This window comes from Coturnix japonica, chromosome 1, assembly GCF_001577835.2.
Source record: "Coturnix japonica isolate 7356 chromosome 1, Coturnix japonica 2.1, whole genome shotgun sequence".
Classification (NCBI taxonomy): domain Eukaryota; kingdom Metazoa; phylum Chordata; class Aves; order Galliformes; family Phasianidae; genus Coturnix; species Coturnix japonica.
In genome coordinates this window covers 69,399,087-69,409,034 of record NC_029516.1, presented here as the reverse complement: position 1 = coordinate 69,409,034, position 9,948 = coordinate 69,399,087, and the positions used below count along the sequence as shown (strand labels likewise).

General features: G+C 46.5%; 1 protein-coding gene across 2 annotated transcripts; it reads left to right on the top strand.

The window, feature by feature from the left end:
* Window positions 1–2: 2 nt before the first annotated feature.
* On the top strand, window positions 3–9,471 carry ING4 (inhibitor of growth family member 4). Of its 2 annotated transcripts, XR_001557528.1 has the most exons (9): window positions 3–105; window positions 6,342–6,413; window positions 6,598–6,764; window positions 6,941–7,055; window positions 7,361–7,469; window positions 7,787–7,934; window positions 8,311–8,372; window positions 8,601–8,774; window positions 8,868–9,471. XR_001557528.1 is itself a non-coding variant. In XM_015873120.1 (8 exons), exons 1-8 carry the CDS (start codon window positions 69–71, stop codon window positions 8,638–8,640), a joined length of 750 nt encoding a protein of 249 aa, XP_015728606.1. In that variant the 5' UTR covers window positions 3–68; the 3' UTR covers window positions 8,641–9,471. The 2 variants fall into 2 exon arrangements, 1 of the variants encoding a protein (XP_015728606.1); XM_015873120.1 differs by having other exon boundaries at window positions 8,601–9,471.
* The last annotated feature ends 477 nt before the right edge of the window (window positions 9,472–9,948 follow it).

The window sequence follows — 9,948 nt, the reverse complement described above, 5'->3', positions numbered from 1 at the left end:
CCGGTAGAGGGGGGGGAAGGCGCCGGTGTCCGGCTCCTGGCGGAAGCGCCGGTGTGTGGGGGCCCAAGATGGCGGCGGGGATGTACCTGGAGCACTACCTGGACAGTAAGAGCTGCCGGGGCGGGGCCGAGGGCCGCGGCTGAGGACGGACAGGCGGACCGTGCCTCGGGGCGGGGACTGAGCCCTGCTGGGCGCTAACCGGACCGCGGCTGCCCCGAGCACCACGGGCGGCAGCGTTGTCCGGTTGCCCGGCGTCTGGCTGAGAGGCTTCCTAGAGCTGTGGGGGCTGCCGGCCGCGCTCCATCCCTCCCTCCCTCTCTCCCTCCTTCCTTCTTTCCCTCGTTGCTGCTTAGAAACGGCGGCAGGAGCTACGGCTGCTGGCCGGGGCAAGGCTCGGCGGAGCTGACTCGGGAGCCCGGCCCTGCTCCGCGTTATCCGGCTTGTCCTGGAGGAGCTGCCGGCTGCTGTGGCTTCGGGAGCCTTCCTGGGTCCGGTGGTGGAATGAAGCCGAGGGCAACTAATCTGCCTGCGGTTAGATATAGTTACTGAAGCTGCCTTCGCTGATATTTTAAAAAATACAGCCTTATTTTGGTGGTGAAAGAGCTCTGTAAACGGTGGTGGTGTTGGTAATGCTAATAGAGCCTTTGTACGATATTGCACGCCTTTAAGTTGTGTATAACTTTATCAAAGTGGTAGGAATGCCGCCTTGCAACACTGAGGCCCGGGTTCGAATCCCCCCTGTGGCGCAAGTGGTAGCAGTGCCGCTTTGCTACACAGGAGGCTCGAATCCCGGGGGTTGGACTCGATGATCTCTAAGGTCCCTTCCAACCTGCACCAGACTGTGAGACTGTGTGATACTGTGAAATTATGCCCCTCCCAAAGGATGGGGAGGATGAAACTTAGAATATATGTATATTCCTCCAGCCTCTTCCCCCCCCACCACCACCACCCCGTGTTCTTCAACAAGTCAACTGATTGGATTGGAGGAGTTGCTCTTGAAGGAATGTATTCATGAGTTAAGATCAGGTCACCTCTTTGGTGACTGCAGTTTTCACATTGTCTGATTTGGTGTCAGCACTGGAGATGGAAAAGTTTGGTGTATTCCAGCATGATATTCCTGGTATGTAGCTTTTATTTCAGTCTACTTGGCCAAGTTACATCTCTTGCCATCTGTTGGCATATACTTGGAAGCGCTGGAGCATGGTTCTTCAGGAATTGTCTGAACTTGATTCTTCCAGCACAGAGCTGCTGTGTGGGGATGGAACTGCAGTGTTGTGATGAGCAGGAACCTATTGTGAACTAAGGAAGGTCAAGAACCACAAAAAGTTAGGTTTAACCATGAAAAGCTGAAGAGATACTGGTGGTGAGAAAGCAAGAATATTGATTTAGGAGCTGTGAAGAAGGAGAATGCAAAAAGCAGGAAGAAACGTTGGACAAGAGGACAAAGATAGCTGGTAGATGGGAGGATGGGGGCTGGGTGAGAGAGGAAAGGAGATGAATGAAGAGGAAGCGCGTGGGGGATGCAGTGTTTCCTTACTGTGGGGAGCACAAGTGTATATTAAGAGCTGCAGAGATGAAGTAGTGAAAGACTGAGTTTTACAACCAGTAGACAGGGATGAGAAAGATTCGGTACTGAGTGTAGTGATGTATGACAGGCACGTTAATAGGGTTTATCTGTCACTTTCCCTAAATGTATTACTTGACATAAGACTAGATAGAATGTATCAGGAGTTAGACTGTTGTCTTACTGTCCTAGCGGTCTGTTCCTTCTCAAACGGATTATTCTTCCCTTAAATTGGGTGAACGTTTGTAGTTAGAGAAGTAGACTTGAAGAATGCACATAGGGACAACTGAAATCTACCTTGACCAGATAGTTCTGACTTGTGTGAATCTGGAGCAGTTTTAGGCATCTCAAGAAGCGTGTTTGCAATGACATGGCCCTGATCTCCTTATCTTAGTTTTCCATTCCATTCATGAGGGAAGCAGGCTATTCCATAGCAGTGTTGTGAGAAAGCATTCTCGTGTCATAATAATGAGCACCTGGGAAAGCTGATTGCCTGGGTGGGTTTCAGGTGCTAAGAAAGAAACACAACTCCAGTTTGGGGATATGCCCTCCCCAATGCAGCGTGTGGCCATATCCTTCAGTTCCTGCTTCTCAATCTTCTCACATTATACTTCAGATGCACACATCTCTTAATAAATGGTTTCTACGTTAAACATTGTTTTAGTTTAGCATGCAGAAAGATGCCTTTCACCTTTCTGAGTCTTTGGATTAGTTGCATCTGTGATGCAGCACATATGGTCTGTGGAAAATTACAAACGATCTCATGAAAGGGAGAGGATTTGGTGATTCATAGGCATCGCTTGTTTCTGTGTGAAAGCTACTGGCACGACCCACGCTCAGCTAATACTTTTATTACTGTTAATGGCTGGTTGGTTTAAAAATAGATTTCGTTGTTGACTGGTAATTTTTCCAGAGCTCACACAAAATGGTTTTACAAGACAAAACATTCTGCGTTTTCTCTGTGTTTCGTCGCTTTACCAAAAGCAAATCTGGTGCAACCATTTTGTCATACAGCCCTGTTATCTCTTTGGTGGTGCCCTTGGAGATCTGTGACAGGCTGGGAATGCCTGGAGTGTATCAAGTCTGATTTGATGTGCCAGTCTTCCATATCCTGCAAACTTCTGAAATTGAGGTAGATCTTTAATATAGGGATTAAGTTCCCTTGTGTGAGAGTATCAGTGCTGCCTGCTGTCTTGGTCGTGGATTCTTTCTTCAGGAAAGATCTCTTTAGAAGTGTGGACACTCACAGTACAAACCCATTATCTGGCACTGCTGAAAGGCGTACAGTGAGGGGATGAAGGACAGCAAGTTACTAAGTTGTATAATTCCATGGGCTCATGGGCTGGCTTATTGTGGGTGTGAATTAACATCTCAGCTCAGTAGCTGAAGTTTAAATGCCAGTTGCCTACACTGACAACTCTTCACGTGTTATTTTTATTGATCTGTTTTCTGTTTTGTTTTAATTTGAGGGAAGGAAGGTGGTGATGGATTCTAATGGTTGGAGAATGAAAGTTAAGGGGCTGTGTGGTTCTTTTGGGAAATGATAGTGTGGTTGCTTATATGTGGTGAGATGAGAACAGGAATGGTGGAGGGAATGGAGTGCTGGAGTCTCCTTCTCTGGAGATATTCAAGACCCACCTGGACGCCTACCTGTGTGACATGGTGTAGGGAGCCTGCTTTGGCAGGGGGGTTGGACTCGATGATCTCTAGAGGTCCCTTCCAACCCCTACAATTCTGTGATTCTGTGAATAGCAAAGGGAGAGGATGAAGGATGAGAGAAGAATAGAGATGATGAAGGGAAAAGGACCTGGGAAAGAGAAAGAAATAGAAAGTTTTAACTTGTAATAGAGAAGGAAAACAAGGTAAGGAAAGGAAGGGGAGGCAAAAACTTGGAGATGTGTGCTGATGCATAGGATAATTGTGCTGTGGCAGGAATGCAGGGTGCACTGGGGGCTGTGCATTGCTCTCTGTGATCTGTGTAAATGAGTGAACTTGCAGTAGTGAGAGTCCATGCTTTCCTATAGTCTCCATCCAGGTTCTGGAATACCTATATAAGGTCCCCCTTGAACCTTCTCTTCTCCATTCTGAAGCCCCAACTCTCCCTATAGGGAAGATGCTCCAGCCTTCTGATCATCTTTGTGGCACTTCTCTGGACCTGTTTAATGTCCTTTTTGTATTGGGGCCCCCAGAGCTGGACACAGTACTGCAGGTGGGGTCTGGTGAGAGCAGAGCAGAGGGGCACAATTGCCTCTCTTGACCTGCTGGTTGCACTTCTCTTGATGCAACGCAGGATATGGACAGAAAGCGTGCATTTCTAGCTCATGTTGAGTCACCAACCAACACATCCAAATCCCTCTCCTCAGATCTGCTCTCAAACTGTTCTCCACCCAGCCCATATCAGTATTTGGGATTGCCCTTACCCAGATGCAGGACCTTGCACTCAGCCATATTGAACTTCATGAGGTTGGCATGGGCCCACCTCTCAAACCTGTCCGGGTCCCTCTGAATGGCATCCCTTCCCTCTAGCACGTCAACTACACCACTCAGTTTCGTGTCATCTGCAAATTTGATGAAGACGCACTTGATCCCACTGTCCATGTTGCCTTCACAGATATTAAATAGAATTAGACCCAGCACTGATTCCTGAGGAACGTCACTCATCATTGGTCTCACTTGGATGTTGAGCCATTGACCTCAACTCTCTAAGGGTGACCATCCAGCCAATTCCTAATCCAGTGGGTGATCCATTTATCAAATCCATTTCTCTTCAGTTTGGTGACCAGGATGTCATGCAGGACGGGATCAAATGCTTTGTGCAAGTCCAGATAGATGACATCAGTTGCTCTTTCTTTATCCGCTGACATCATAACTCAATCGTGAAAGGCCACCAAGACATCTATATTTTATGGGACTATTGAAGTGTTGCCAAGCAATTTCAGTAGGTGTTCAGACCACTGGTAAATACTGCAATGAAGAGCATTTATTTATTTATTACTAGTATTTTTGTCTCTAAGAACAGATAAGATCCTTTGGGTTAAGCTGCAGAGAGAAGAAAGCTTCCCCATACACAGGTAAACTACCTGCCATAGGAGTTGCTCAGTTAAAACTTGTTTAGCCGCAGCTTTGTCTTGTAGAGCTGAAAGGAGAAAGGACGCTTTCCAGATGAGGGCACGTACTGGTGTGTGTGACAGCTGGAGGCACTTTTTGTTTGTCTTTTTCTTTCTTTTTGCTGCAGAAACCAGGGCATGATTCCTTTCAAGTTCTCAAACAGCAGCAAAGTCCTGTCCGAGTTTCTCTTGCGGTTGGTGCATCGGTGTGAAATTTAGCCGTAACCTCATTTAGGGTTGTTCTGTCCAGAGCACAGCATCCCACCCACCGGTTTTTGTGCTACTGTATCCTCTGTATCTGACTGTTTCTAGCCCTGCTGGGGGAAAGCGGTACGGGATGGAACGTGTGCTTTTATGAGCTCATTTTTAGAGCAGAAAAAGGAAATTACATCGATCTCTTTTTAAAAACTACCAGGTCAGGCATTCAGATGGTCTGGGATTTGGGCATATTTGGCGTCCTGTGCACACAACAAGAACAAATGCTGTTTTTCTCTCTAGGATTCTGGAGGAGAGGAGGGAAAAATAGTGTGTTGCTGCATGACCATGTTGCGTTTGCTGTGCAAATGGAAAGGTTTGCAGTCAGTAAATAATAACAGCACCGACTTGCAAGATTATTATTATTTAGTTGTCTATTAGGTGTAAGGGTGACAACAGTCAAGCTTGGACTTCAGGTTAATGTGGTGACAGTCGGTCTCAGTTTGATTAGACAGGCACGGCAAAATAAGAATCATTTTGATCAGCTCTGTCGGCTGAGCATCTGGTGATGACTAGGGGCTGAGTAGCGCGGTGTGCTGGAAATTAATTGGCTATCAGCTTCATGTTGCTTGTTCAGAGCTGTACCAATGGTTTGTTATTCACAATGTGTAGCATCCTTCCACGTGCAGGACAGACCATACTGAGGTCTTGGCGTAGAAGGCAGAACAAGGAGCAGGGGGTTAAGGCTGCAGTTTGCTGTTCCATCCTGTTTCAGAGCTGTTCTTTGGTTCTGCAAAGTCTCCTATTTCTGTCTGTTAAAATAAGTAATAAACCGGGCTCACTTTTCAGTAAATTAGCATTTGATCAGCTTTAGTTTTGACATCTCCTCATAGAAATAACAAAACGGCATTATTTACCAGCTGTTGTGCTGTTCTTTATTTTGTTTATTAGTGAAGTGAGTTCTTGGATGGATACACAGCATTAGAATGACTGACTGCATTACAAGTTCTGCTTTACTGCGTATTTTAATTCGTGCCTTTGCATGGCAGTTTTCTGTTAACTGATAGAGTGGTGAGGCCCTGGAACAGGCTGCCCAGGGAGGCTGTGGATGCCCCGTCCTTGGAGGTGTTCAAGGCCAGGTTGGACGGGGCCCTGGGCAACCTGATCTAGTAAATGTGTATGTTTGGTGGCCCTGCCAGGCAGGGGGGTTGGAACTACATGATCCTTGAGGTCCCTTCCAACCCGGGTCATTCTGTGATCTGGTTCTATGGAATTGCACTCCTGTCTTAAATGCATCAAGTTTTTAGAGTCTTTCTCCTTTATGGTTGACAGCAACTGGAGGCACGTTAGTGTAAACTAGGAGAGGGTTCTGTGAATCACTGGACTGGTGTACATGTTAGTACTGTTTAACTTAGCTTTGTTTTGACACTGTGGACAGGGACTTGAATTCTGGACATATTCTCCTTTCCCTGCAGGTATTGAGAATCTGCCTTTTGAACTGCAGAGAAACTTCCAGCTTATGCGAGATCTGGATCAGAGAACAGAAGGTGAGGATTAGAGATGGTTTCTGTGATGGGAAAGGAATTGTGCAGCCTGGATGGCTTTTCTTCCTTTGCTTTCATCACTGGGACCTCGGGGAAAAGCAGGAAACCTGCAGTTTTCTTAACAGAAGGCACTATAGTGCCTATGTATGTACATGTATTTATGTGTTCAATGGTCAACTTGTTTCAGACCTCAAATCGGAGATTGATAAGTTGGCCACGGAGTATATCAGCAATGCACGGACTTTGTCGTCAGAGGAAAAACTGGGGCTTCTCAAGCAAATCCAGGAGGCCTACGGGAAATGCAAAGAATTTGGGGATGACAAGGTTCAGCTGGCTATGCAGACCTATGAGATGGTATGAAGGGAAGTGTCTAGTGATTGTTTCATGAAAGGCTGTGCTGAAGACCCTGATCTCTCTCTTTCAACCCTCACCCACTCTTGCTTTCCCTCTCTTAGAGCAAGCCCTGTACCCTGTCCTCTTTGCTGTCTTGGGCTCTGTTCTGTGGTAACTCCTGATCACTGTCTTTGCAGGTTGATAAGCACATCCGACGGCTGGACACAGATCTTGCTCGCTTTGAAGCAGACCTGAAGGAGAAGCAGATAGAATCGAGTGACTATGACAGTTCTTCCAGCAAGGGCAAGAAGAGTGAGTACCACCACTGGGCTGCAGATTGATACAGGAGGCAGCCAAGTGACTGTGGAAGTGGTGGGGATGAAGGCAGGCACTGAAGTGGTACAGACTGTTACGCTGGAATCTGAAGGACAGGTAAAAAGATGGTGACCAGGGCTCTTCTTGTGTGAGCGTATTCAAGGCCACTAGATAAAATTAAGCTGAAGTGCGTGGCCCAGAGTTCTGAAGTAGGAGTGCATTTTGGTGCTGAAGAGGTTGTTACTGTCGGGTGTCTATTTTGACAGGATGGGATATGCAATAACTTTTTCTCTTGTTGCCAGAGGGCCGAGCCCAAAAAGAGAAGAAAGCTGCACGTGCACGCTCTAAAGGGAAGAATTCTGATGAAGAGGCACCAAAGACTGCCCAAAAGAAATTAAAGCTTGTCCGCACGTAAGCATTTAAGACGCTTGGGGGAATGAGGAGCAGCACTACAAATCAGACTAAGAGAGACTTAGCCAGGCTTCCCTATGAAGAGTTTAATCCCCACCCAGACCAGATGTTGTATATTTCTCCCTGGAAAGAAAGGAGGGAGACCTTTTAGTTTTTTTCAAGGGATTGTGGTGTGAAGGGGAAGACAGATCACTCTAGTGGATGTGGATGTATGTACTTAAAAAGGAGGAGTGGCAGTCTCTGGCAAGCAAGGGCATTGTAATGGGAGATATGATGCTAGTTGATTTACTGACCTGATTTATTTCTCTTTCCTGTAGTAGCACAGAATATGGGATGCCTTCAGTCACATTTGGAAATGTGCACCCTTCAGATGTATTGGATATGCCTGTGGACCCCAATGAGCCTACTTACTGCCTCTGCCACCAGGTCTCCTATGGGGAGATGATTGGCTGCGACAACCCAGATGTAAGAGCCTGTAGTTGATGGATGTGGGGGAGAAGGGAATGGAGAGTCTTGTGCTGCTTGGGTGGGGCCTGATATAGAGGCAGTGACAGTAGCAGGGCTCAGCTGGGAAGAGCAGTGGACTGGCCGGTTAAGTGCAGTTTTCTTTGGGGTTTTCCCTAATACGACTGATATTTTCTTTGCCCTGTACTCAGCAAGGGAGAATTCTGCTTATGAACAACGTGTAGGTTGGGTGTGAGACTGTTTCCCAGCAGATCCCATTAGGGTTGCTACTAGTGATTTCAGAATTCGTGATTAAGCATTGGGAAGTTTCAGCAGACCATAAACAATGATTTCAAGAGAGAACTGCTTTTTAACTGAGTGCTCTCCACCTCAACAGTGCTCCATCGAATGGTTTCATTTTGCCTGTGTGGGTCTGACAACAAAACCAAGAGGAAAATGGTGAGTGAGTGATTAAAACAAACGTTCTGGAGGGCCCATTGGTCTCTGGAAAGAGGAGGTCGTGGGTGACAGAAAATAAGAGATAAATAAATAAAGGAGAAAATAAGACTTTTTCAGAAGGAAAATTTGAATTAAGACTTTGATATCGTGGAAAAGATCCTTTGAAACTGTGATTTCAGTGTTTGTATCAGATCATAAATGCTGGCTTTTTGCTTTCCTTTCTACCAGGTTCTGCCCTCGCTGTTCCCAGGAGAGGAAGAAGAAGTAAAATCCCATGAGCCTTGAATACTGCTGCAGGAGCTCTCTTCCCCCTGCCAGGGCCTCGTCCCAGCTCCCCCAGCCCTTGGGACCTTGGCTAGGGGGAGTCTTGCCCTGTTTGTGGTTTGGGCCATCCCTGGAATGGTGTGTACCCTTGCGGCAGTTCCAGTGTGTCCTGTATCCCTGGCTGCTTCCAAATCCTTAAGGGAGGCCCTCTCTGTGTACTATTCCAAACAGGTCTCTGAACCTCAAAGGGAGTGAATGAGGGCACCAGGGTAGCCACCAGATTCCCAGGGATTCAGGTAGCCCCTGATTTTCCTTGGCTTTCCTTCAGCCTCCTCAGAGTTCATTGCCTACTCTCTGCTGAGAGAACAAGGCTATGGGATGGGGGAAGGAAAGGAGGTAAGTCTTCAGCATTTTAGGTCTTCTATTTTCCTGGATCTTTTTCAGGAGAGAGGGAGTAACCAGGCCACTGCTTAATCTAGTAGCTTGGTTGAGAGACTGAAAACTTTAACGTACTCCCTATCTTTAATCATTCCACTACTTTGTCTGGCATTGAGCAGCCTCTTTTATTGGGGCAAGGAGGAAGAAGGAGAGTTTAGAGCTAGCTTTCTCTCTTACTCCTGGGGTAAACCTGCTGGCCTGGGAAGCACACTGTATGAAGGAAGAAGAATTTCTGGCCATGTGGTGAGAAACGGTTTGATTTAGCCTGTCTTCTGGCTCCAGAATTCTCCCTCCCTTTAGTACAGTGGGGCTTCTCCATTATGTTGATGATGGAAAGCTGAGGGATCCAAAATCCCACTTGTATACTATAGAATTAAATAAAATTCATTCAAACAAATGCTCAGTTTTGTCTTGCTGTCACCTCCAAAGTAAGTAATTGGTCTCTTTCTTAGATCTTTCTCAGCTCAGCTTTTCCACTGATGAATGCAGCACAGCTTTTTTCATGTAATAATACTGAACGTTCTGCCAAGGTCATCCTTTAAAATACATCCAATACACTCGGTCAAAGAATTTCTAAGCTTTCCAGTGTCTGTGGAAAACATCTGCCTCCTTAGTCCCATCCCCACAAATGACAAGATGCTTATTCTCATTTTTGTTGTTTTTTCATCTGTAATCTCTTAAATGAGTGAGGAAGAACAGAGATGACCAGCCCTCGCTATGGCTGTCGGGCAGTACAACTAAGAAAATAAGCCATCGGCACAAAGCTTTTGCATCCAAGAATGTGGACAAGTTTTTTTAGATATCCTGTTAACTTGTTCCCCAGTGAGTCACCTTCACCTTGTACCACTTTGCTGCCAGAAACTCCAGGTACTGT